Raw genomic sequence first — 27,795 nt, forward strand, 5'->3', positions numbered from 1 at the left:
TCAACCCCTTGGCAGACTGGCAGGCCGGGCCCGGCTCCGCGAGCGCACCGGCGGCCGCGCAGGCTGCGCGCCTTTTGAATGAATCGCCGGCCGGGCCGGGAAGGTGCGCAGCCCCGCCTCCGCGCGTCACGGTCTCCGGCCCCGCCCCCTACGTCAGAGCCCGGGCTCGAGCCCCCAGGTCCCCACCCCCTTGAGGCCGCGTAGGGCCTCGCGTTCTCCCTTCGGGCCGCGCCGCTCTGTTTCGCCATCTCTCGCGCCCCCCGGGAACTGCAGGGGGCTGCGAGGGAAGAGGCTTCTTGGATCCGCCTCTCCTGGACTCCAAACCAAGAAAGAAGGGGTTGCGCGATGCAACACAGTCTGGAGACTTGGATGCTACCCCGGGTCCTGTCACAATTGCCGGTTCAGGCAGGACCACCGCCACCCCTTCTTGGGTCTTGTTTTCCTCCTGGAAATTGGCAACCAGGGAGAACGACCTCACTTTGTTGATGAGGCCCAGGTCGGCCCCTGGAAGTGCTCGCTTGTTGAGGAAAGTCCAAGTGAAAGTGAATCTATAATGGAGGTACAAGTAGTGATCTCCTGCACATGCCTCAGGGCGCAACCCAAAGCGCCTTCCTCCAGAGACCTTTCCTGTCCCCATTCCCCACCCTACCCCACCCCACCCCTCTCTGACAAGATAGTGAGTGTCTCCTTCCAACGGGACAGATGACACACTGTTCTCCCTTCCCTACCACCAGCTGCCCCACTCTGCCAATTCCCATTGCCAGCTATCTGGGTGCCCAGTTAGGCAGGGACTAGGGACTCCAGGACACTATTCACATTGTATTCCCAGCTCTGTGAATTGTGCCCTCTGGAGTTGTGCAATATGGTGGGCCAGGACTGGAGGCAGCAGCTCAGCAGGCAGAGTTTCCCCCACTCAGTACTATTGAGGGGATCCCAGGCGTTCCTCCCAGGACAGCAGGGCTGGGAGAAGATGCACACAGCACGGAGGGCCTCATGTTGGGGGCAGAGGCGGGCTGGGAAAGGGATAATCACAGCTCATGACAGAGGTAAAGGAAGGTAAATAAGTCTATTGGGGATAGATTGTGGGAAGAGGTGGAGATTTCTAAACAAACTGAGTCCTAGAACCTGAGCTGTAGGGTGAGGGGGTGGGGAAGGTCAGGTCCCCAGGGTCCAGGAGATTCTCAGAGGAGAACTGGACACCTGCAGAGGGAGAGGGGGAGGGGAAGAGTTTCCATTTCCCTGGGCCATGCCCAGGTTGTAGGTGAAGAGCTCCAGGTGACTGACATCAGGATCATAGCCCCATCCCCCTCACATCTCAATGGACACCCCTCAGGGCTAGGGCAAGGGTGGTCCTAGGGTCGAATATCTCAAATCCAAGCCCATGGGGTGGGGGGAGCCCAGAGAGGATCCATGCTGGCACCTGGTGAGGCGATGAGAGTAGCCCAAGAGGCCCTCTGTTCCTGCAAATGTTTTCTTTGTAAGAGGACCTTCTATACCTGAGTTCCAAGTTCTGGAGTTCAAATGGTGGCATGTCACGTGCTACTTAATAGATTACATGAGGATATGCTTTTTGGTCAAGGAGCATAGGCTATTAATCAGACATCTTACAGAGGGTCTACACCTACTGCCAGCTCTCTGTGAGGCTTTGGTCAAATCCCTCCCCAGACTCAGTTTCCCCATCTGAAAATCTGGGTGCCAAACTTGTTACCTGAAGGTCGTTCTGGTTCTCTGTGGGAGGAGGTGATCTGCCCCACCTGTCTGAGTGCTAAGGGTGGGCAGCAGCAACCTGAGCCAGGAGGAAAGATCAGGAATGGTGGGGCTGATGTGGTCTCTCTTGTGGCTTTGGGGACTCTGGTTGGCAACTTCGGGCTCTCAGGTTGCATCTCCGTGGAGTTGGGTCTCCTGGAGCCACAGACCACACACATCCCACCCCCGCACCCTCAGGTTATGAGGGAGCCTAACTGTTATTTACTACCAGCTCTGACTCCTGAACCACAATGAGCTACAGATGGGACCCTGCTCAAGAATCTGGGAGCATCTAGTGAGGAGACAGAGAAAGAGTTATGGAGGCCACAGGAGAGATTTAGATAGGCTTTTTATAGAGCTTGGACAGCCACAGGCTTGAGAACAAAGGACTCTCACAATCACAGGCTTTTAAAACTCCTGGCATCTCACATGAACCTGCGAAATCTTAGCATTACAATCCCTGCACTTAGGGACCTCAGAGACCATCTCATCTGAACCTGTTATGGTGCAGCTGAGGAAGTGAGCCCAGAGAAAGCCAGCACCTCATCTTAGGTGGCACAGCACATGCTCCAGTAAACCAGGATGAGCTGCGATGGTGCTCCAGAGGCACAGTCATGAGCTCCATGTCCCACTGAGGCCCTGCCTGCAGTGGGGACCCTGTCCCAAAGGATCAGAGGCATGGGATGCAGTTGTTTGCAAGGAACCTGAACAGATGTCAGTCTCTGGGTTGCGGACCAGAAGTGGTAGCGCCCTCTGCTGGCTGCACTGGAATTTTAACATGGAAATACAAAGGAGGAGGAATGCTGGGGGCTCCGACTTAAATTTCAGTGCTCTAGGGGTGCCTGGCTGGCTCAGTCAGTGGAACATGCGACTCTTGATCTCTGGGTTGTAAACTGGAGCCCCACACTGGTTATAGAAATTACTTAAAAATTAAAAAAAATCTTTTTTAAAAATTTCAATGCTCTGCACTTGGCTAATTCCCAACTGGCCAAGTCCTACCCCTCTAAGGGCAGGCTTCCCCCTATGTCTGTGCCTTAGCTCCATGCGGAGGTCTAAGGAGGAACTGAGGCTAGGAGGCCAGGGTGGGTGGGGCTCAGCCTGGGGCAGGGCAGACACTGAGCTGAGGCTGCTGGGCCTGAGAGCTAGGTGCAGTCCGAATTTAGGTCTAGACCCTGACATGGGTCTGAAATCCCACTGGGGTTAGGTTTTGGTGTCGCACAGAAACAGGTCAAGTCTCAGTCTGCCATTGCCAGACTGTGTCACTTAAGCAAGTGACTTTACCTCTCTGAGAGCAAGCTCCCAGCCCAGGGTGTTGTGAGGATCTATTGAAACCCCATTGTCAGGGGTACCAGCTTCTTCTAGAAAGAAGAACCCCTTCCAGGCTCAGAACCCCTATCTGCTCCCTCTCCTCCTGCATCCTCAGTGTTTGCCCTGTGTCGTCCCCACACCCTGGCATCTGGGCTCTGCCCCTACTTGTCCCTGATACCTGCTCTATATCCACCTCCTCAGTTCAGTCCTGCAATCTATCCCTGATCCAGCTTAGGATGCCTGTTCACTTGCCTTTGCCAGGCAGGACTCCTCTTTGGCCATAATGGGCCCAAAATAGCACTTCCCCTTGCTGCTTCCTGCAACCTGGCCTGTGGCTTAAGGTCTGTGAGGACAGAAGAGAGAATTGGTGTTTGGCAGGCATGCAAAATATGTGAAGGTCTCATAGAGGTCATTTGGGTCCGGAGAGGGCAGACACTTGCCTGGGGTCACACAGTGAAGGGAGGCGAGGGCTGAGATTTGAGTGCGGACATCTGAGTCCCCTATCTCCTCCCCAGTCTCTACCCGAAATGTCTAAGCCGGGGCCTTAGCCAAATTTGCTGTCCCTTCACCAAGTCTTCTGGACCTGCAGATTATTGCTAGCCCCAGTTCAAGGCATATGACGGGGCCCCTGAAGACCAGCTAATTTAGTTCTGTGCTTCAGGGGTTCTAAGGGTCATTCTCTGACTGTTCTGATCACAGGAAACCTTCCTGCCTGGGCTGTCCTCTACACCCACCCAGCTTCCACCCCCACCCCACCCCCCAGCCTCAAAGCTGCCTTGCTGTGTGATCTGAAATAAGTCCCTATCCCTCTCCTTGCCTCATCTTCCCCCTGAGGTAGATGTCTAGCTAAACCCTGCCCTCTGTCCCTAGCCCAAGGAACCACTTGGAGAATCCCTTTGGAGAAGAGATGGCTCTCTCTTGTCCTCTGAGGTCAGAACACCCCACCCAGGGCTGGTTTAAGGAACTTGAGCCAGACACCTCATGAGTGATTGGATGTGGCTCTGGCTGCTCAGACTCTGTCTCTCCTGTCCTCCAGCCACTCCATGTGACTTCCCCTCTTCTCTTCCCTGAGCCACAGAGACCTGAGCAGACAGATCGCATGTGAATCCAGGCTGTACCACTTAGCAGACTGGTGACCTTGAGGAAGGCATTTAACTTCTCTGAACCTCGGTTTCCTCATCTGAAGAAAGAGAATAATAATGGTACCAACTTCCCGGGACCATTCTGAGAATTGAGATGGTCCATGCTCCTGACTTGTAGCAAACAATAACTGGGAGCTGGGGTTATTGTTTTGTGATATTTAAGACCTAAAAGGAGACCCTAACAGAATTCTCCAGATTTAATTCAACAAATATTTATTGAGCATCTACTACGTGTCAGGTACTGCAGGCAGCCTAGGGATGGAGCAAAAAACCAAAATGAAGTCCCCTTTCATAGAGCTCACGTTCTGGCTTCCCCTACCTCTTCCTCTCCCCCAGCTGGGCCTACACCATGGACTCCTCACTCCAGCTGGCCCCCCTCCCCTGCTTGCCTTGCCTCAAGCTGTGCTCTCTTCATACCAAACCTAAGCCCCACTTCTTCCGACCCCAATGGCCAGCCATGGCCATACCCTTTAAAGTACTGGTTCTCCACCTCAGCTGGCGAAATTAAAACATGGTGTCCTAAGACAGTTACTCTTGGAGGATAGACTCAGAGGGGACAGTTGGGGAGTTTTCAGGCTGACAAATACTCGGCTTTTTGATCCGGGTGTATTTACATTATGAAAATTCATCAAGCCACACACTAACAACTGTGTACTTCTTTGTACAAACATTAGACTTCAATCCAGTTCCCTTGGAAAATACTGATACCTGGGTCCTACACTCAGAATTCTGACTTAATTGGCTTGGGATATGGGCCAGGCCCCTCAGGTGATTATAATGTGCAGCCAAGGTTGAGAACTACTGCTTTAGAGGAGCCAATTCTTCTAGGACCCTCCCCTGGGCCTGGGGCCTGATAACTATTCATCCCAGGACCTCCCTCCCCACAGCTGACTGGCTCAGGCATAAACACCTGTCCACAGGCTGACCAATGCCCTGGGATGTGGCCTCCTCGGTAACAGTGGGCTGGGTCTGGCCCAGTCCTACTAAGGTACTTGAGCTGGGAACATGCTGAGAATCCGGCCTTGGGTATCCAATGCCAGAACTGAAGTCTGACCAGGACCCCTATGTTGAGGTGAAGAGGCCCCAAGGCCACAGAAGCTGTGAAGCAGTGAGAACAGCAGCCATCTGGCAGCAAGGGAGGAACCAGAGTCTCAAGGTGAAGAGGCCAAGTGTCCAGAGATGGAGTGCCAAAATGTGGGCCACTGTGCTGAAAACTATTTACTGCCAGTTCCCCTTTCCATTAACTATCCCCCCTTTTATTTCAGGGCAGAACAAATCTCTTCTTTGTGGGGGAAAGGATTAATGGCCCCATTTTACACATGAGGAAATGAAGGCTCACAGGGGATACAAGTCATTCAAAATCACATAGCTAGTTAGTGGTAAAGTCAAGATTTCTGTCCAGCTTCAAAGTCTGTGTCCTTTCTGCTTTGTTGCACCATGAATTCCACACAAACGTTGCCTTTTACCCCGGAATATGTGTGTTTAATATAATCCCCTCCTTCCCAGATCTTCCAAGTGAAGTGATGCTGCAGGGAGGTGTTCCATGCGTGTCCTGTGGCCTTGAGGGCCCAGCAGACCCAAGATATGTGTATACCAGTTTGCAAAGCATGAACCTGCATTCCCCCTTCAGCAAATGGTATGTGTAAAGTGTTAATCACTTAGGTGGGAAAATGTTCCAACGAGTTCAGCAGAGCTGGGGCATGCTCTGCCCTTCGCAAGTGGTCGTCATCTTCAGCCCCGTGGGTGTACCCTGGTGGGAAGAGATCTGCCCTGCGTGGACTGGCCGGCCCCATGGGTTTGGCCTCTGTATTCTTTTTCTCTTTTTCTTTCTTCTTTTCTTTTTTCTTTTCTCTTTTCTTTCTTTCTTTCTTTCTTTCTCTCCCTCTCTTTTTCTTTCTTTCCTTTCTTTTTCTTTCTTCCTTCCTTCCTTCCTTCCTTCCTTTCTTTCTTTCTTTCGAGATAGCACCAGTGGAGGAGGGGCAGAGAGAGGGGACAGAGGATCCGAAGCAGGATCCATGCTGACAGCAGCAACTCTGACACTGGGCTCAAACTCTCAATCCGTGAGATCATGACCTGAGCCAAAGCCAGACGTTCAACTGACTGAGCCACCCAGGCGCCCCTGCATTTTATGTCTACTTTAATGACATACTGTTTTGGACCAGAAATCAGACAGACTTGGATTCTACCCTTGCTCTAAAACCTGAAATCACCTTAGCTTCTGTCAGAATCCCCAGCCTCACATGAGGCTTTGCTGCAAAGAACACCGTTTCCTGGAGGAGTTGTATAGGCTCCCTGGTCGCCTAATTTTTTACTTACTGCCTGGGTCAGCTTCAGATTCCCAAGCCTCATCCCAGATCCAATGACTGAGAAGCTGTAGGGAGCCTGGGAATGTATACTTACATGGACAATTATGTATCACACTTCCTGTTTACACATGTGGCCTGTAAGGGATTCTGACACGTAGCCCTGGTTACAAAGCAGTGAACTGGCATAAGCCCTTGTTTTCCTGATGAAAGAACTATAGCCCCCACAGGGGCAATGACTTGCCTAGGATAACACAGCAAGTGGCAGCCTTCGCATCCCAGCATCCTTCTGGGTCTCCAAGCCCTCCCTTCTGCTCAAGTGAGCAGGTGTTGGGAGGCCCATCAGATGGGGAGCCCCGAGGTTGCTGGCTGGAGGCCACTATGCCACTGATGGGGAGCAATCATTTGGTGTTTCTATTTATTGACTCTTTAAAATTCATCATCCAAGGAAAGTTAATACATGACTGTTTGGTAGCTAGAGAAACATAATCTAAGACCGCAATGACCCACGCACCCCAAACAAAAACAGAACCAAACAAACCCCATCTGAAACCAGACCTTTGGAGCTGTAGCTGAAGAAGCAAGGGGGCTGGGGGTCAGACTGGCTCCTGCAGTCCAGGGGGCAGAGAAGAGGCTGCCCTCAAGTGGTTCCCAGTTAAAGAGGCCATGTCCAGCCCCTCAGCTCTGGGCATTCTTCCTGGAGGGGCTGCCCTGGCAGGAAGGGTGTGAAGAGAGGGACTCAGTGGTCAGAGTGAAGGGGCTCTTAGGCCCACACTCCTAAGGTGACCATACTGCCAGTGCATGAGACACAGGGGCTGGGGAGGCAACTTTATGGAGAGCAGGGGCCCTTTCCTCTTCCCTGCTCAGGCCAGGAGAGAGCCTTGCCCAAGTCCCCATCAGTGTTACCAAATTTGGAAATGACTAAAGGCACTGCCAAGAAGTTAGGAAATACCAAGGCCTGGGGAGGCCCCCAGATGGGAGTCACTGCCCCCAGCAGTCATCATCTTGTTCTGGACGACTGAGGGTACTTGGTCCTTGGCTCTGGATACCGGAGGGCAGCCCAATCAGGACAAGGCCGTGGAAAGTATATGTGAAGAGGCAATGTTTTAGTGCCCTGAACATGCAGTGTGTGTGTGTGTCTGTGTGTGCACACATGCGTGCAAGTATGTAATGGTGGGGGGATTGGTCCTTCCAGGAAGGCTTGCTTAGGGTCCTAGGTGGCCCCCAGAGCAGATATAGGGTTTTTTTCCCTTCTGTTATTTCTTCAAATCACCCCCTGCCCAGGTCATTGCATAAATAAGTGCTTGGGAAGGTACACATCTAAAAAGGAACATAAATACTGTACATGGGAAAGGATTCTGCCCCAGCCCTCCCACTGTCCCCAGAAAACCCTCCAAATATTGCACATGGCCCTCCCTAGCCCCATGGGGTCCAGGCCCGGCTGTGTCTTTGGTAGAAGCTCCAGGGACAGAGGTCCTGGGCAGCCCACGTGCCCCCTACCCCACCCCAATCGTGACTGGGAACACCGCAGCAGCCAGAGGGTTGGGAAAGGCCTTGGCCCACTGGCCAGCAGGTGTTCCATCAGTAATACTTCCTCAGGGATAGGAGGGAGCCCACACAGTCACAGGTGAGCCCCTGGTGGGACACTCCCAGTCAGAGTCTGCATGTGGGCTAGGAAGAGGCAAGCAGGTTGAGGGCAAGTGGGCGGGCAAGTCCTGGGCCACAGTGGACAGGGTCACACCCTCCATAGGAGGAGGTGGTTTGTGCTATCATCTCGGCCCACAGTCTCGCTGCTGCCACCACCCCCACTGCTGAGTCGGAAGTCCTCATAGCCGTCACCTCCACTGATAACCAGCATTTTAGGCCTGGCTGAGGCAGGTCCTCGGTGCCGAGGGGAGTCCCGGTGCTCCAGGGATGGAAGCTTCTCAGGGCCTTGGGAGTGGAGGGAGAGGATCCGTTAGCCTGGGGGCAACTGGTGGCTGTACTGTCCCCTAAAGGCCTGCACCCCAGAAGACAAGGAACAGAGACAGGTACATTTCCTGAGGGGATCCTACTTCCTGTTAGCCAAGAACTTCTTGTTTGAAAAGAAATGCCCACTTCTTGGCAGTCACACAACTTACCTCTATCTGTACTTTCTAGTCAAGAGCGGCATAGGTTCCCAGGGCCACACCACTTTCTCTCAGTTACTGCACATGCACTGTCCTCCTCATACCACTTCCTGCTTCCAACAGCCCTTTCTCGGCTAGGGAGCTTAGGTCTTCTCTGGACACAGACCACTCCTGCCCGAGGCTTCCCTGCTTCCCGATTCCCACTGCCACTTCCTCTTGGGAATATGGTTTCCTGCCCGGTCAAAGCAAGACTTGGCTAATTGTAGCCTCCTTGATGTACATCATTTCCTAATACATTTCACTTTCTAATTCTCATAGGCCACTTCTGTCTTATCTACCATTTGTGTTCTACTTACTGGTGCCATTTCTATTTCCTGCTCTGCACATCACTTCCTGACTCCCCTTTCTGCCCCAGACATCATCTCTAGTCCTCTTTCATCTCCTGCCATATACATCCCTTGCGGTGCCATAGTCTAATTCTTGGGTTATAGTTCTTACGGTTCACTCCCTGTCTACTGTGACACTTCTAGATAGAGTTTTACATACACCCCCTATCCTAGGAGGTTTTATTTTGGGGTTTCTAGAGCCTATTTCCTGTCATATATGCCATTTCCAGCTCTGTATTACACTCTTCTTCCCTCTTAAACCTCTTCTGGCAGGATAGGGGAGTCTTAAGAGACTGAAGAGGATCCCAGGATCCCTGGATTGGTAGGATGCACAAACCTACCCGTGTCTGGGGGAGGTGGTGGGGTTGAGCAGAGCAGGTTGAAGCCGTCTGGCAGCTGGACTGCAGCCAAGAAGCGGACGTGGCCGGTGTGTCCCTGGCCTAGGCCAGCGGGGCTAAGGGGTGCTCGCGGGCAGCTGACGGTACTGGGCGAGGTGGGCATGGTGAGCACGACGCCGGCACTGGTGCCCACCCACAGCAGCTCTTCACACACCAACAGCGCTGTGATCCTCAGGCAGGCAGCCTTGTGCTGCCGGATGATGGCGTCTGAGCCTAGGGTGCAAGAGAGACCAGAGCTGAGGCCGAATTCTCACCCTGGCTCAGCTTCCTCAATGATGGGGCAGAAAGGCTCCAAGGGAAGGGGTAGTGGTGGACTGAGGTCAGTACCTGCCAGCATCCTGTGCACGGGAGGTGTGACGTCTACCTCTGCCAGCTGCTCAAAGGTGTCTGGATGGTAGAGACACACGTGGGCACTACCCTTCAATGTCACCCACACACCCAGGCTGGAGTCCACCATACAAGCCACGCTGCGGCTGGAATCCTGCCCCACATAGAATGTGTGCTGGTTGGGGAGACAAGTAGAGTGCAGGTGGGTGACCGGCAGGCTTGCCTTCTCTGCCCCTTCCTGCCTTGTGCTTCACCAGTGCCCCCCTCATCCCTTACAGCTGCCACTAAACCTCTCCAGAAAGCCACCTGGACTGACAGCAAAGGCAGCCTTCCTCCTTGATCTAGATGACCAACCTATCAAAGCTTGGCTTCACTGAAGCCCCGACTCAATCCTCAGAAATTCAAATGGAGCTGCCTTTCCCCATGAAACTCCATGACTCCATGATCAGAGAATTTTAGAGCTTGAAAGGTTTTCAGATCAATCATTGGGCTCTCCCTGGACAGATGGAGGCTTTCTTATTGCCCCTACGGTCTCATCTCTCACTTTCATGAGTCAGGCTCACCTCAAATCACCAACTGTGTCCCCACTACCCCCCCCCCCCCACCGCCCCACTCCCCACTGCTACCTCCAGCTGCAGTGTGTCAGGGCTCAGGACAAGGATTCGGTTCTGGCAGCCACACCACAGACGCCCACCCACAGACACCATCTTGGTGATGGGGCTCCCCTGAGAACCCAGGGTCACTGACTTGAAGTTCTGGGGGTCCCAGAAATGGCCTGGAGCGGGAGTGGGATAAAGAAAACAGAGTAAATTCAGTCCACTATTGCATTACCCCCACACCCTGAAATGAAATGAAATGAAATGAAATGAAATGAAATGAAATGGAATGGTGTCCTCATTTATACACAAGGACACCAAGGCCCAGAGAGGGCCTGAGAGTTCCCCAAAGCCACATCTTCAGACTCATGGCCCCAAGGCCCCACCTGTGCTCAGAAGACAGTGCCAACACCAGCAAGGGGCTCGTGGGGGGTGGGGGAGGGGTGGGTTCCCACCTGCTTCTCTTTGGTAGACCACAAGTTCTCCATTGGCCAGAGACACAAACACCTGGTTATTCAGATACCTAGGCAGGGAAAAGAAGGAGGAGTCAGGGGTTTCAGGAGGCCAGAGGAGGTCACCTTGGGCCAAAGCATCGTAGACAGAATGGCTATGTTTCCTGAGAGACCACCCCTCCAGGCAGGGAAGCCTGAGGCTAGGAAGGGGTAGGATTGGCTCATAGTCGAAGAGTATATGAAAGGCACAGCTAGCCTAGGGCCAAGCCCCTGGCCTCCAGCCTCCACAGAAAGGAGGGGCCAGTCGAGCAGGGAGACCTGGGTGAACAGCAGGAAACCTGCATGTGTAGAAGGGTCTGGACTAGGAGGACTACCCAAGGGCCTTACAGGATGCAGGTCACAGAGGCCGCATGCTGAAGCTTCATGCTGTTCCTGCGATCACGGATGCTGTCGGAGGACTGGTACACGTGGACACTGTGGATCAGGGGTGTGCACCTGTGACAAATGCTTGCACACACCAGCCCCTGAAGTATCCCTCCACCTCTGTCTCCATCACCATCTCCTTCCTGCCAGGTGCCTGCCCAAAGCACTGAGATCCAAGAGCCGCACTATGGATCTCAGACTCACTGGCAGCCCTGGCTGCCAGTACTCCTGAGGTCTGACCCAAAGCCCTCCTGCTTCTGCTTCAGGATACCATATGATTTCCAAAGCAGAGCTCAGTGTCCCCAGCCCCTCTCCTGACCTTACCAGCCATCCTCAGTGCCCAGCCACACAGAGCTCTGGTAGGCCTCAGGGTCAACGCTCAGCAGGTCCTCAAGGCTGCCCCGGGTAAAGGAGCCACGGCTGGAGCGGCGAAGGGCTCTCCCATCCATTGGGCTGGTACTGCAGGGACCGCCAGGTCCAAAGGAGCCAGACAGTGGCAGGAAGCCAGGCTCCTGCTCTTCCTCTGAACTGGTCGTCTCTGCCGTGGCCTCCTTGGAGCTTGGGGTCTCCTCATCTGAGGGAGACAAAGGTCTCTGCCTCCATTCCACCTCTGCCAGGCCCAAACCTGGTATCTTTCTAGATCTCCATCTCTCCTCAGTGCATCCCTTCTGGCCATGTCCCTCTTGAGGGCCTTCCATAGCTGTTCTCCTGTCCCGGCAGCCTCTGCATAGCTCAGGCCTTGTCATTCTGCTCACGGACAGTCTAGTGCTACAGGCTGCTAGTCCTAAGCTGTCCCACTCCAATCCACCAGCACATCATGGACAGGGGGATCGGCCATTCTACTCCCTACTCCATCTTCCCTACTTGACCAAGCACTTCATGATGTGTAGGATCTGGCCTGACTGTCCTACTGCCCTTGGGTCTTTGGTATCACAGCCCCCGCCCACCTCACTGGCTCCCACTGCTCTGCATGCTGACTTCCTGAGACTAGAATCCACGCTTTTGCCTATGCTGGTCCCTCCTCACCCATCAGTACCTGCTGTGCTGCCCCCTCCTCTGCGCAGTCCACCCTGCCTGACAGCCCCAAACTGGGCACTCACTGCCAAAGCTAGAGGAGATAGTGGACCGGCTGGCTTGGCTCTGCAGGGTTCCCGAGGGGCTGGGCGAAGACTCATCATCAGAGTCGCTGTCAAAGGGCACCAATTCTGGGCGAGTGTCCCCTTCGGCGGGGCCTGGTGCCATCTCCAGCCCCGAACCTGCAATGGAGATGTGCAGGCAGGGCTGGGGCCCTGGCTCTGCCAGCGTCGCTGCTTCTTCGTCCGCAGCCTCAACGTCCAGTTCTGGACCGGGGGTCTCCAGTGCCGTCTCTGGGGGACTCCTCAGTGAGGCAGGCTGGTCCCTGTGAGATGTAGGAGCGGGGATGAGAGCCTCCAGGAGCCAAGGCCCTGCCCCACTGGTCCACAGGCCCACTAGGCCCAACCCCATCCACACCTGCAGCCACATAGGGGTAAAGGACAGGGACTCTGGCCTGCTGGCCCGCGCACAGCCCCAGGCCTCACCTGTGGCTGCGGCGCTGCAGGCCAGGCACCGCCCCAATGCAGAGGATGCGGGCGGAGCAGACAGCGATGCAAGCCTCCACGTCGGGCTCAGCACGCAGGCTCAGCAGGCATACCTGGCCCACGTAGCCATCGCTGTTGCACACCCACACTTCGGGCATGGGCTCGGGACAGCTGCTCAGGGTCGGAGCTGCACACGAGAACTGCAGAAGACACCAATGGACAGGGGAAGGTGAATGAAGGAATTATTGCCAACTTTCCAGGCTGACCAGCAGAACGGAGGGAGGTGGCCCTGTGTGGGTGTGCGTGAATTCCCAGTACACCCCTCTGAGCACACATGCACACACACACACACACACACACAAACACATGTGATATTCTACACATCAAATGCACGTATGCCTGTGTGATAGAAGTATCATCCATTCATGGTACACATACATCCATGCACATATAAACCCCAAATATGCTCACATATCTATGTGGGTAACAAATGTGAAAAATAGTAACCTCTGTCCATAGGTAGGCAAACTCATACAAGCACATAAATTAGACAGCTTCATGCTAATCACATAGCCTTTGTCCCCATGCACACATATAGACATGCATGGCCATACCCATATGCGTGTGACACATATACAGTATTCACATGCATGTGCAGAGTTGTAGGCTCCAAGACACAGAGGGCAACCACAATGTTCAAGGCATGTACATAACGTTGTACACAAAACAAAAACACATGAACATGTGCTGGCTTTGAATACGTGCACCCACATGACCCAGGCACATACACGTACCTGCATGCCACTGCGGGTTTTCATGATGGGGATGGCCTTCAGGAACTCAGGGTCTAGACAGCTTTTGCTGGATGCTGTAGGGAGATGGACAAAAAGACACTGCTTAGCATCCACCTCACTTTTGCTCATTTCCCTTCCTCCCCTGCTCCTCGGGGTCTCTCAAGGGAGAATGAGGGGGCTGTAGGATATGTCCTGCTTGTCCCTGGCCTCAATTTTCCCATCTGTACAATGTGGGAGGTAGACCTAGAGGTCCCTAAGGATCTTCTAAACCATGGACCCTGATGAATAGCTTTCCCTGATCTAGGCCTGCTCAGAGTGTATGTATGTGGGGCGCAGAAAGAGGGGTCCTGGCATCCACTCCCACAGTAGCACCCCACCCTAAGCTCACCCTATCCATGGAATTCCCTCCCTGCCGAGGAGGCCCTGGAAAATCCCACATTTCTCTGTAGGAGTCTCAGTCCACCCTCCCACCAGCAGGCACTGAAGCACAGAACACAGCAGTCTTGGGACTTCTGGCTCCTGATCTCACAGACCGCTGCAAGGTACTGCCCACTCCCTGGCGGTGCTGGGAGAGGACGCCAGCATGGGCCTGGCTTACCCAGCTTCCTCTTGGCTTCATCAAACACCTGCTCAAAGCCGAGGCGGGCATCAGGGTGGGGGAACTCGAAGATGAAGGAGTCAGTGCCCTCAGGCCTCGTGGTACACAGCTCCAGCTTGGTAGGGGGGAAGGAAAGCGCGTAGCACAGCGCCTGCTTCTCTGACAGGTCCCGGTGCATGGCAGCTGAAAGGTCCCGCAGCGCTTCGTCCAGGCTCTGCCGGGAGGGGACCCAGGCCTCAGGCCCTGACATCTCCTCACAGCCTACTTCTGCCCTGGGAATGCCAGTGGGGACCTGCCTCTCCCCTCAGACAGAAAGTGGGACTCTGTCTCCCCCCCTGGAGGAGGTAGCCTGGATTCTCCCCCAACAGACATGATGGGTCCTCTCTCCTCCCTCAGCTAGGGACGGAGGTGTATCTCCACCCTCAGGCCTAGAACACATCACTTCCCTCAGCTGGGGTGAGGCTGTATTTCCCCCTTCCAATAAGTGACAAAGATGACTGACCTCTTCCTCAGGCAAATGAAAAGGCTGCTCTCTCTCCCTCAGTAGGGTCTGGGAAACCCCGCTGCCCCATTCCCCCAGCCTCAGACAGAGGGCACAGACCTGGTGGGGGAAACCAAGGTTCTCAGAAAGCTTGCTCATCTGGCCCAGAGTGGTCAGGTCCTCGTCTAGGCGGCTGATAGCCTTCTGGATGTTCTCCCGATTGGTGGCTTGGGATGCCCCTGGTGGGAACAGAGGAGGGCCATGGGCAGATACAGAGGCAGACAAGGTCAGGCGTGGACAGACACTCTTCTCTTCCCTCACAGTCTGCAGTTCAGCATGGGGAGTGGCCTGCCAAGCTGAGCGCTTGTAAGCCCCAAGACCCCAGGAACAAAGGCAGCTCTCAGGGAAACCGCAGCCCTAGGAACAGGGAAGTGGGCCTGATTCAGAGCCACTTGGCCCAGGGTGCTGGTCCCTTGGAGAACTCCCTGGAAGAGCACAAAGAATAAACAGCAGGCGGCTCTGCAGCTTATGCAGGCTCCTGCTGACACGGGAAGCCACGGTGGTGTGGTGTAGCCTCCACAGGGGAGTCAGCCGGGCAGCCAGAGCCTCAGGCGCTCAAATCTGCTGACCAAGGGACTCAATTCCCCCACAAAGAAGGGAAAATGAGCTGATGCCCTGGATTTCTCTAGTCCTATCCCATACCTGACCAGGGCCAAGTAGCAGGCCCCACAGGCCAACTCAGCATCCCCACACCCTGCATTGCCTGGCTGGGGGTGTACACCCTGGACCAGTAACCCACAAATAGGCAGAGTAGACAGCAGTGCAGTGTTTTAGAAAAGCTGAGGCTTGGGTTTTCTCCTTCTCCTTTTTTTTTTTTTTAAGTTTGTTTATTTGCGGGGACAGGGGAGGGGGGCGGGGACAAGGAGCAGAGAGAGAGAGAGGGAAAGAGAATCCCAACAGGCTCCACAACGGCAGCACGGAGCCTGACACAGGGCTGTCTCACAAACCACGAGATCATGAACTGAGCCGAAACTAAGGGTCGAATACTTAACCAACTGAGCAACCCAGGCACCCCTCTCCTACTCCTTCTGAAGGAAACTGTCTCCCCATAACCCTCATTGCCAGGACAGCCGTGTTTTCTTCCATATGACCGTGCCCCTCTCTAGCCATACTTGATTGAATCAGAAGTAGACACCTAACCTAGTCATTTTATCAACTGGCCTGTGTTCCAGTGAGAAGAGACAAACGGGACCGATAATCGGCTTGTATCCCTACACAGGAGCCCACATGAGGCAGGCCTGGGTTCACCCCGGGGGCCACCTCAGGTGAGCCTAGGGGCAGAGCCTGGACCTGAACTGACTGCCAGCTCAGAGGTGCCCACGCCACCATCCCAGACCAACCATCCCCTCAAGGGGACTTGGGGATCCTGGAGCAGCTAGGGAGAAAGGCCATGATGCAGAACAGGCCATGAAGGAACACAGGAGTTAGAAGGAAGGAGGAAGCAGAGAAAGCTGAGAGCAGTGAGAACAGGAAGAACCACAGACAGACAGACAGATGGAGACACAGACACACATGTACACACAGCAGGAGGAGCAGCTCTTTGAAACCACCTCAGCTCCTGACAGCCTCTGCCCCAAACAACACAGATCTTTCCAACCAGCCTTGTGCTTGGACTGACTTGAGTGAGGCCCTGCTCCCTGGGAGTGAAACTGCTGGACCAGAGCAGTGTGTCATCACCTAAGGGGATGCTTGTGCGGTGGTCAGTGGCTGGTGGAGGGCACGTCTGTGGCCTCTGCACTGCTCCAGCCTAGGTTAGGTCCCTGCCCAGTCAAAGGTGATCTGCACGGATGGGTCTGGTGTGGTTCTGTGGGGGACAAACCCATCCTACATGCAACCCGCCTTGTACTGGACGGGAAAGTGAGGCCCCAAAGCAGAAAAGCAGATGGATAGGCAGCCAGCCTGGCCACAGCTCAAACCCTCCAGGAGGGCTTCTTAGAGGAGGACCCCAACACCCAGAAGCCCTGGGCAGGCCTGGGCCAGCCCCACCTTTGATTATGTCCGCATCTTCCAGTGGCAGCTTCCACAGCAGCTTGTACTTGCTGGCCGTGTCAATGACGCTGGCTGCCGTGTACCTGTGGGGAGCCAATGGGGTGCTCTGGCCTGGGCAGCGGAGTGGGGCCCAGGGAGGGACAACTGCTCCCCCCATGCCAGAGCCCAGCCCCACCCCAGCCACTCACAGGCTCATGGAGCTACGCCGCAGGGAGCCTGACTTCCGCTTTAAGGTGGTGCAGACAATGAGGTCCGTGAACAGGAAGAGGGACCGGTCCTTCTTGCCACCAACTGCCTTCTGTGGGGCCCGAGGCAGGACTCAGGCCCAGAGGCCCACCCTCCTGCCCACAGTGCCCAAGGGGACAGCCAGGCCCACAGAGGGGTGAGGGCTCTGCCCCTGATTCCCAGAGGCAGAGGCAGAGTTGGGACTCGACCCGGGACTCCTGTTGTGGGGAAGAGCAGGCAGGCCCATGGGCGGCAGGTATGAGCGGGAGTACGAACAAAGTGGGGAGATGGGAACAGGTGGGTAGACAACGGGCCACTTCTTACCACTTCAATGACCATCTCCTGCCTTAGGAACCGCCGCAGAGGGGCTTGGAGCTGTGGGGCAGGAGAGACAACGCATCTTGAAGGCCAATTCTTAATTCCATCTCCTTCCTAGACCCTGGCGACCCCTTGGTCCCACTCCATGTGCCAGGCCATAGAAGCACATCCCATCCCTCCTCCTGATGCTGTGCTGTCAGGCCACAGGACATGTGGCCTGAGACCGGCATGGAAGAGGACATGGATTTGGACAAAGATGTGTGGGGATGCTGGTAGACCGGGATGCAAACACACTGCAGACACTGCTGTGGATGTGGACGTGACCATGATGACCTCAGGTGACCACGGACGGGAACAAAGGCATGGGTGGAGTGGGATGGCACTCACATCCTCCATGCCCTCGATGTGAGCCTCAATCTCCTGCAGCACACGGGCATGTCGCTCTGCCTCCTCGGCACTCCGCACACCCTTGTTGATGCGTTCAGCCACCTGTTTGATGTTCCGCTGAGCATCCAGCAGGAGCGGGTGGTCTGGGTGGTCCTCGGGTGTGTGCTTCAGGAGGTCCTGGGGTAGGAATGAGGACCAGACCCCTGCTTAGCTGCCCCTGTCAGGCCCTGGGGCCCACACTGACTGCTGGACTCAGAGGGACTATAGGTGGATTCCAGAGAGGACTTATTTTCCTACCCAACCCCTGGGGACTCTGATGCCAGGCTCGACCAAGTGGGGGCCTCAGAGCCCCCTGCATCCTCCAGGCCTTGCCTCCCTGCCACGGACCCCATGCTCACCTTCACCAGAAGCTCATAGCGTGGGATCCGCTGTACAGGCTTGATCATGAGGTCAGATAATGCCTGCTTCTCCTTGTTCTCACGCATGCTTTGCTGAAACCAGAAAGAAGGTGGATGGGTACCCAGGTGAGGAATGTCATGCAAAGAAGGGAATGTCCAGGGATGGGTCCCCAGCCAGCCCCTCCAGGCCAGCCCAAGAGCAAAGGCTGACCCACATACTAAGGCTGTGGTGCCCAGGCTGGGAGCTCTTGGGCAATCCCCCACCAAAGCTAGTCCACGAGGAGGGTCATGTCCACCCCCCTGAGCTAGCCCACAGTACCTCCAGGAACTTGAGAAAGGCAGGCCTCGCCTCCTTGGCCACACGCACGGCATCCTTTGCATTGAGAAAGTTATCAATGTAGGCAGAATAGATGTTGACCAGGACGTCTTTGGAGAACTGTGGGTGAAGAGGCAGGTTGTGGACCTTCAAGGTATCTCTTATTCCACCTCACCCTGTCCTGGTTTCTAATGATTCACAAGCCAACATCCTTTCCCTCCAACTGGACATAATATGGTCTCTAAGGGTTTGGGCATTTGCTCCTACGTCGTGTGTACATGTTGTAGGTGCGACTGGTCAGGTGTGTACATATACCTGCACACACATATGTGCATTACCTATGGTTTGCGTGTCATGGATGTACATATGCCTAGATGTGTCCTGCCAGGACACCACACCAGGTTCTCCCATTTCCAACTGGGCATTTCCATCCTTGGTCTCCAACCCCACCAAGTCCAGCCAGGCAGGTCTCCTTCCTCACTGTCCTCTGAGTGACACAGACTCATTCCACCTGCTTGGCTCATGTAATTCCCTTCACCAGAATGCCCTTCCTGCACCCAAATCTCACCCACCCTCAGCGTTAAGCTCCAACTGTGCCTCCTCCAGGAAGCACTCCCTGCCCTGACTAGGGCTCTTCCTGGAACTATACCTGGCCTCTGGCCTCCCTTGATCTCCCAGGACAAGTCTCCTCTCTGCAAAAAGGTAGGTACACCCATTCCATCCAGTAAAGCCCTGCTCAGGGCAGGCACACAGCTGGTGGCTAATACCCACTGGCCAGATGACAGCTGGGCTAAATGTGAAAGTTCTTGGTCAGAAGCCCTGGCTAGGAGTTGGGACATCCCAGTTCCTGTCTCAGCTGCACCATGGATGGACTAGGTGACCTGTGGTGGTATTTGTTTCTGGCCCCTCTGGGCCTACAAATCCCTGTGTCTCTGAGGTGCTGACTGTCCTCCTCCCCAACCCCGGGTGTACTACAGGGCACAGGCTGAAGCAACCTGGAGAGGAAGACAGCCCCTAGCCCCTACCCCCTACCCCATCTTGGCACAGAGCATTCTCTGCTGACCCCTCCCTGGGGCCAGGGCTTCTGCTCCAGTCAGACCCTGGTCAGCATCACAGTCCAGACAGCAGAGGAACCTGGTGACACTGAGGGTAGTGATAGCCTAGAGATGTCAGCACTCAACTGGGGTCCCATCACTGCTGGGCCAAGGTTCCTGCCACATCAGTTCCAGGTCAGCAGGCACCTTCTAAGACCTTCTTAGGCACAGGCCCACCCACATCATCACAAATACATGAAAAAACACCCACATCTTATAAAAATAGGTAATATATTTTTTTTGTTAGTACAATTCTTGGAAGGATTTTTACAATTTTGCTTTTGAAATTATTTTGCTCTGAATAACCATTTAGTTTGTGTTTGGCTACGATTTATCCGTCATCATCATGCATCCTTGGGAATTTTGGCAAAATAACAAAATGTAACTTAAGTTTTTTCAAATGTAAGTTCGTATAAATGAATACTAAATTTAACAATTAAAGAAAATGGCATGTTATGGTTTTATAGACATTGAATTAAATGTTTATTAGTTTTACTTTTTTCTAAGTTTATTTATTTATTTTGAGAGAGAGAGAGCGAGAGAGCAAGCCGGGGGGGGGGGGGGGGGGGGGGGTTCAGAGAGAGAATCCTACATTGGGATTCGAACTGAAGAACCGTGACATCATGACCTGAGCCGAAATTTAGGGCTGGACGCTTTACCAACTGAGCCACCCGGGTGCGCCCATCAGCTTTGCTTTTACAGTTCTTTTTGAATTTTGAAGCTAGTACCTTTTCTAAGGTCCCAATCACTATTGTAGGATCCTGAAAAGCTCCCAGGCAGAAGTCTGCTTGTGGTGAAAGGGAGCACAGGGTGGGGTAGAGTGTGGACGCTGGAGCCATATTTCCTGGAGTTGAATCCTCCACCACTTATTAACTGTGACTTTGATTGGTCACTTTTATCTATGCCACAGAGTCAACTTTGAACTCGAGGGAATAACTGCACCTTTCTCCTACACTTACGGATATACATAACATATTTAAACTTTTATTTTTAAGTAGGCTCTATGCCCAATGTGGGGCTCAAACTTATGACCCTGAGATCGAGAGTCCCATGCTCTACCGACTGAACCAGCCAGGAGCCCCCTATAACATATTTAGAATAATGGCTAGCACCTAGGTGCCAAGTAGTTAGCTATTCCTATTAAAATGCCTGATGGAAAAAAGGGCTAGTTACAGTAAGGGTTGAGGTCAATATCAGCATCCACTGGAGGTCCGAATCAGTGTCAGCACCAATTCAGGTGCTGTAACCAGAATTGGGTCCGGGATCAGAATCAGTATCTGGATGGGGTTGGGGTCCATGCCAGAGTCCAGCCAAGCTCTGGGGTTGGGCAGTGTCTAGATTCAGGTCAACCCAGAGGCTGCAGTCAGTGCCAGTGTCTGCTCAAGTTCTGGTGTTGGATTTGGGATCAGGGTCAGTGTCCAGATGGAGTGGGTGTGGGTGAGGGGTCCATGGCAGCAGCAGCCCCTTCCAGGAGGGGCCCAAGCTTGTGAGCACTGCCGCATGGGTAGCAGGGCCACTCACCGACTGGACAAGCAGGTCTCCCACCTTCTGCTGGGCATGCCAGGTCTGCACACAGTGCCGCACCTGCTCTAGGAACTGCTCATGGTGCTCCAGGAGCTCAGGGATCTGGTCGAAGATCTCGTCCACCAGCGACGGGTCACACAGCAAGGAGTTCTCTGGCTGCTTTAGTGGCTGCATGTAGCCCTGGGGGACCCACAGGGTCAGTACAAGTACCCTCAGAGGGATGATAGCCCAACCCACCAGTACAGGTGCAAAGGAAATCTTCTGGGTCTATAACTCAGTGGCCATGCCTCCTGGATCTCCCTCATTAGACTCAGAGCTCTAGGAGGGAGACAAGAGGACCTATCCCCATGCCCCTCACTGTGCAGCCCAGGGCCTGACATAAGATGGGGGTAAGTAGGCTCAGGAAAGTTAGCTGGATGCATGAACAAACAGAGCTTGGAGTGAGGAAAGCAAGAAGACTGGGCTCCTGGGGGACCCCCCCCACACCAACTCAGCAAATATTTTATCGAGCGCTCACTCTGTGCCAGGCACCGTTCTAAGAACTGGGAGACAGCAGTGAACAAGGAAGACCAAATTCCCTGCCCTAACAGAGCTTACAATCTAGTCAGATCAAACACACAAATAAAAGAAATAAACAAAAATAAACCACATTTCATAAACTCTTTAAGGAATTTCTTCCAATTATTATATGCCATCTATTATAGGATGAACTTGGATTTCAGAGATGTTAAAAGGTGAAGAATGCATCTTAGAATCAATTACATGTAGAAAGTCAAAAACGAGAAGTGCTGCCGGGAAAATGAAGCAAGGAGGGGCATGGGAGGCCTTTAGTGCCACTATCTGAGCACGTTCTCACAGTTTTCAGATCTACCAGTCAGTCTGATTAAAACTATTTTTCACCTCAAATCAGTGGTATTTCCTGAGAATGCACAGCCCTGCTTAGCAGCAGGCGTGCTCATGGAGAGGTCGCCCTCTACTGGCCCAAACTATCACTACAAACCAAAGAACTGAGGATGCTTGAAGAAGTAATGCAATGTTGCAGTAAAATTTATATTAAACATTAAAAAAATTGGCTTGTTTTATAAAACAGCCCTGAAAAACTAAAGCTCAACAGAATCCTCTAGTCTGGTTGGGCATTCTTTTTTTTTTTTAATTTTTTTTAACATTTATTTATTATTGAGAGACAGAGAGAGCACATGAGCAGGGGAGGGGCAGAGAGAGGGAGACACAGAATCTGAAGCAGGCTCCAGGCTCCGAGCTGTCAGCACAGAGCCCGACGTGGGGCTCGAACCCACAGACCGCGAGATCATGACCTGAGCTGAAGTCGGCCGCCTAACCGACTGAGCCACCCAGGTGCCCCCTGGTTGGGCATTCTTAAAAGGTCAGGAGGTGATGGTGAGGAGGCAGGCAGGCTGCCTCCCTCTTACAGCTCCTAGGCCAGTCTGAGCCAGGGCCTTCTCTGTGGCAGGGGCTGTTGCCCCACAAGGAGAGGAGCTAAGCCACTCATGTCCGGATCCTAGTGCCCCACACAGAAGCAGGCACACAGTGGGAGGAAAGAATAAACTGATACAGATGTTCCTAGGAGCCAACACCTGCACCCACTCATCACGTACTTGCTGAGTAACTACTGAGTGTCCGGACTTCTAAGCACCAGACAGCCCTGAGGGCAGACAAAAGTCCCTGTGCTTGTGGAGCTAACACTTCAGTGGAGGGAGGCAGAAAATAAGCACCATAAATAACAAAATTATTACACAGGATGTCAGAAGGCAGTAAGTATTGTGAGGGAAACAAGACAGGGGCAGGAGTGCTGGGAGAAGGGGGCTGGGTCAGGGAAAGTGGGGTTAGCTGGGAATTTGGGGGTTAAAGAAAGACTCAAAGGGTGAGGGTGACACTGAAGAAAGATTTAATCTTAAGACTTGGGTTCAAATCCCATCTCCTTCTGGCTATTACCCTTGGTGTTTAACTCCTTCATTTTAAACTCCTGGCCTATACCCGAAACTAATGTCACACAGTGTGTCAACTATACTTCAATTACAAAAGAGAAAAGAAAAGAAAAAAAAAAGAGGCTCCTGACCTGCAGGAACAATACCAATCAATTTGGGGGGCAGTGGTCACTGCGAGAGAACACTAGGGCTGTGGAGTCCAATCTCAGTTTGAATTGAATACCACCTATGCTCAGGCAGTGCAGACTAGCTGGTGAGAGGAAGCGCCCTACAGTCGGGGTGTCAGGGATTCAACCCAGGCTATGGCACTTCCTGGCTCTCTGACCTTGAACAATTACTATACTTCTCTGTGTCTCAAGTTCATCCTCTGTAAAATGAGGGTTATAATGAGATTTATATGATTTAAGTTATGTAAAGTGCACATATTAAGCACTCAATACATGTCAGCTCTTAATATCACTACTTGTTGGTGTCCCACAGAAATCCTTAGGCTCAAAGCTAATCCCCAACGTGCTGGTATTTGGAGGTGGGGTCTTTGGGAGGTGAGTAGGTCATGTGGGTGGAGCCCTCATGAATGGTATTTATGCCCTTATAAAAGAGGCCCCAGAGAGCTCCCTTGGCCCTTTCACCATGGAGGACACAGTGAAAAGATGGCCATCTATGACTATGAACCAAGAAGCAGGTCCTCACCAGACACCAAATCTGCAAGCACCTTGATCTTGGACTTCCTAGCCTCCAAAACTTTGAAAACTGAATCTGTATTTGTTTAAGCCACTCAGTCTACGGAATTTTTGTTCTAGCAGCCCAAATGGACTAGAATACCACTTAAGAGACGGATGACCCTGGGCAGGTTTCTTAACCTCTCTGAGCCTTCATTTCCTCCTATGAAGAGGGAGTTATGATATCTACCTCACAACGTTAATGCAAGGATTAAATGTGATTTTATACACACACACTCACACGTACACACACAGATTTGCCAGGCAGTATGCTAAATTATACACGCATCTTTCTTGTAATCTGCACTCAAGGTAGGTACTATTATTATTCCCACTCTGCAGACAAGGAAGCTGAAGCAGAGACTGGTTATGTAACCTGCTCCAGGTCACATGGCCGGGTAAGAGGTAGTGCCAGGTCTGAACACTGGTGGCCTGGCTTGGACCTCAGTCCTTCCTTCTGACACACCAGGGCTGCCTTGAGTGACAGTCCTTGGGTTCAGCTGACACTCTCCTGACCATCTCCATCCCTGGCCATGAACACTCTCGATTTGGCCTCCTCAGAACTACCCTCCCTTGGCTCTTCCACCCGCAGGTTCCGCAAGCCTCCGTGCACGGCCAGGAGATTTGAAGGCAGAGAGGCATACCCAAGCCCTGTCGGCTTCCTGTCTGTGAACAAGGCATGAGCAGCCTCATTACCTTTTAATCTTTGCACGGGACGTGGGTATGATTAGTCACGTTTTGTACACAAAAACACCAAGGCTCAGAGAAGCGAGTGATTAGGCTAGCATCACCCAGCAGGGAAGCAAGTGACTCAAACTCTGGACTGCTTGACCCCAATGCCTTTAGCTCCTACCTAAAGGACAACAAAGGACCCCACCCCCTGCCAGACTCCTGCGTGACTATGGCTGCCTGGCAGCCAGGGGCAACCTCTTCTTAAAGATAGCATTCTGGTTGTGTCCCTTCTGTGACTTCCATGTGCTTACAATAAAGCCCAGCTCTTCTGCAGCAGCCACAGTGACCACCTGTCCACCGCTAACCGCTCTGGGTTTCTTCCAGCCCCCTGACCTTTGTTCCTGCTGTACCCTCTGCCAGAATGATTCCCTCTGGGCTCTCCCCCTACTTAGCTCTTAACTACCTTCAGGTCTCAGCTAAATACCCCAACCTCAGAGAAGCCCTCCCTAGCCTCTGACACCAGGGCAGGCCCCCATTGTGTGTTCTCATCTTTCTGTGCACTTTTTTTTTTAACATATAAAAGCAATGTATTTTTTGTGTGGCGAAACGTACATCATAAAATTTGCCATTTTAATCATTTTTAAATGTACAGCTTGGTATACTCACATTAAATACATTCATGTGGTTGTGGAAGCATCATCACCATCCATCTCCAGAACTTTCTACTCTTCCCCAACCACAACTATATACCCATTAAACATGAACTCCCCACTTCCTCTCTCCCAGCTCCTGGCAACCACTGTTCTATGTTTCTCTCTCTATGAATTTGACTACTCTAGGTCCCTCATGTAAGTGGAATCATACAGTTTTTGCCCTTTAGTGACTGGTTTATTTCATTTAGCATAATGTCCTAAAGGTTCATCCAGATTGTGGTGTGTGTCAAAATTTCTTTCTGGATGAACAATATTCAGTTTTTCCAGACACACTTTCCATGCGTTTTTGCACCCTCATTTGTCCTCACGTATGGTTTGTCAGTCCATGAGACAGGACCTGATCACTCATGCTCACTGCCGAACCCTCACAGAGAATACTACCTGCACCTGGAAGGTGCTTGTTGCAGATTTGTGGAGTAAACGAATGAACACTCTGGATGTTTCCAGGGCTCTACCTTCGACCCTTTGCTCTCACTCTACTTAGGTGGCTTGAGTAAATTTGTCCTCAACAATGCCTACCAGGCCCTACTTCAGCTCAGATCCAGGTTCTCTGTCCTGGGCCTCAGACCCTCATATGCATCCTGGCTCCAGGGCCTTCCCACATCTGAACCTGAACTTGCCATCTTGCCCCACCTTTCACAGGTGGAGTTCCTATAGTGCTTCAGTCACCCAGACCGGGAGCCCAGGTCTCATCCTGGGCTTCCCCACCTTGCCCCTCACAACCAACCACTTACCATGCCTGGCCTGACCACTCCACTTCCTGAATGTCTGTCCCCAACTCTCCCTCCCTGTTGCCTCTGCCTGGGTCCTGGCCTCTCCTCCCCCACCCACCTTCAGTGGCCTTGGCCTCCTCTTCCGCTGCCCACCTTCCTAGGAGTCAGAAAGATGTTGTAAAGTATGAGTCAGGCTATATGCCGCCCCTGCTCAAAGCCCTTCACTGATTCTCCAGGGCCCCTGGTAGAGCCCAAACCTTCTTCCTGGTATGCAAGGTCCTTACCATGTGGCCCCTGCTGGCTCCCCCAGCATCACCATAGGACCAACCCTCTGTGCTCTGTGCCAGCCACACGGACCTCCAAAAGTGCAGGCCTCTCCTACTCAACTCTGCACAAGCTGTTCCTGCTGCTGAGAAGACAGGTCAGGAAGAAGCTAGCACCTCCTCCAGGGAAAATTCCCTGACCCCATGCCTCACAGGTGCCCTCTCAATGCTTTCACAGTGACCATATACTCAGCTATGTCCCCGACAGGACTATGAGCTCCTGTGGCAGTGGCTTGTCTCTCTTATTCGCCCCTGTGCCACCTACACCTGGAACAGGACCTGGCACACAACAGGTGCTCAACATTTTATTCCATTCAACAAATATTTTCCCAATCAATGAACAAAATGGAAGGAGGTACACTGGGGGTGGGTCACAGATCTAAGCTCAGGCACCAGGGCTGCCAGAGGCAGGTGGCAGAACAGTAAAAGGAGGGAGCACCTGCCCTGGGGTGGCCTGGTCTAGTCTCATTAAGACCCCTCTAAGATCTCTCCTGCCCTGGAAGGGGGGCTTCCTCCTCTGGGGCAGTCACATGAGAGGGGTTCTCCATGGAAGGGTGATGTGTCCCAGGGTCATTCCTCTCTTCTCTAGCCTCCATCCCCTGTCCACAAAGTGGGTTTGTTTCCATATGTTTGACAGCCTCCTAGACTCAGAATGGCCACTCTCAGGGGCCTGGACCAGCCTCAAGCCTCACCTGCATCAGGGTTCGCAGCGACTCCACGTATGACTGCTCTGTGTCCAGCAGGGTCATGGTCACGTGCTTCCGCATGTCCTTGGGGGACAGAAAACAGAGGGTGAGCAGTGCCTTGTTCCCCTCAGACCCCGCCACCTGCAGTCACGTAGACCCAGAGAACCTATCCACATCCTCTCCCTGGCCTTCAAGGCCTGCCTTCCCACCATCCAGGACTGTTGGCTGTTACCCCAAAGCACCGTAGACCTCCACTCTGTCAGGTCTTTGCTCAGACGCTCCCTGTGCAGGGAGGGCCCTCTAACCTGCATCTCAAACTCCTTCCTTTCCAGAGTATGCCCCTCAATCCTTCACCACCACCCCCATGACTGTTGGCAGACCTGGTTATCTACTGTTTACTTCATGGTTTTCTACTGGGCTCCTGGAAGGGACCCAAAACAATCAATAACTCTCACATTTGCAAAGGAAGATGCCTCCAGCCTACCCCCCACTCCAGCTGCCAACTCTGAAAACCCCACCTTCAGGATCCGTGCTGTGGGGTCAGACCCTACTAGGTTGGGCTTCAAACCATCCCTGAGCATGGAAACTGTGACCTCCTGCCACAGATGAAGAAAAGATGGCTCAGAAAGGTGAAGTCGGTGCCAAAGGTCACACAGCCAGGTGGGGGTAGGGTTCACCCACTCTCAGACAAGGCTAGATCCCAGGTCTCTTCGTAAAAAAAAGGTTAACTGAGCTCTACTCCACACCAAGCACTGCTCTAAGCATTATACATTATTTCATCCTCTGACCACCCTGTGAGGTAGATAGATGTTATTCTTCTTCCCATTTTAAGGATGGGGAAAAGGAGCCCCAGAAACTAATGCCTCCATCCAAGAATCTGATTGATGATCTACAGTACAGAGTCCCTAAGGGGTTGCCCAGAATCTGCACCCACACCTCCAGGGATAGGGTGTGCATCCCTGACAGGGCAGTCCCTATTCAATGGGAAGGCTTTGCTAGAAGCCAGACACAGGATGCTTTCTCTGTGTTCAATTCCCTGAGACCCAGCTTACCAGTGGCCCCTTGCCACCAGTTCCTATACCTCTGGCCCACTC

General features: G+C 53.1%; 1 protein-coding gene across 2 annotated transcripts in view; it reads right to left on the minus strand.

Annotated features, from left to right (window-relative positions):
* Positions 1-6,903: 6,903 nt before the first annotated feature.
* ARHGEF17 (Rho guanine nucleotide exchange factor 17) overlaps positions 6,904-27,795 on the minus strand; it is a 58,219-nt gene continuing 37,327 nt past the window's right edge. Inside the window, exons 2-21 of one of the 2 annotated variants that reach the window (XM_042905375.1) lie at positions 26,708-26,785; positions 20,930-21,112; positions 18,318-18,434; positions 17,999-18,091; positions 17,601-17,777; positions 17,220-17,270; positions 16,859-16,968; positions 16,668-16,753; positions 14,742-14,860; positions 14,141-14,354; positions 13,543-13,616; positions 12,749-12,948; positions 12,290-12,588; positions 11,514-11,763; positions 11,154-11,240; positions 10,770-10,837; positions 10,345-10,493; positions 9,719-9,893; positions 9,335-9,604; positions 6,904-8,431 (exon numbers count right to left, since the gene is read on the minus strand). In XM_042905375.1, coding sequence (XP_042761309.1) covers positions 8,235-8,431; positions 9,335-9,604; positions 9,719-9,893; positions 10,345-10,493; positions 10,770-10,837; positions 11,154-11,240; positions 11,514-11,763; positions 12,290-12,588; positions 12,749-12,948; positions 13,543-13,616; positions 14,141-14,354; positions 14,742-14,860; positions 16,668-16,753; positions 16,859-16,968; positions 17,220-17,270; positions 17,601-17,777; positions 17,999-18,091; positions 18,318-18,434; positions 20,930-21,112; positions 26,708-26,785 — 2,997 coding nt within the window. In that variant the 3' untranslated portion in view covers positions 6,904-8,234. The remainder of the gene's footprint in view (positions 8,432-9,334; positions 9,605-9,718; positions 9,894-10,344; positions 10,494-10,769; positions 10,838-11,153; positions 11,241-11,513; positions 11,764-12,289; positions 12,589-12,748; positions 12,949-13,542; positions 13,617-14,140; positions 14,355-14,741; positions 14,861-16,667; positions 16,754-16,858; positions 16,969-17,219; positions 17,271-17,600; positions 17,778-17,998; positions 18,092-18,317; positions 18,435-20,929; positions 21,113-26,707; positions 26,786-27,795) is intronic. The other variant, XM_042905376.1, reaches the window with a different exon arrangement.

Source organism: Panthera leo, chromosome D1, assembly GCF_018350215.1.
Source record: "Panthera leo isolate Ple1 chromosome D1, P.leo_Ple1_pat1.1, whole genome shotgun sequence".
In the NCBI taxonomy this organism is placed as follows: domain Eukaryota; kingdom Metazoa; phylum Chordata; class Mammalia; order Carnivora; family Felidae; genus Panthera; species Panthera leo.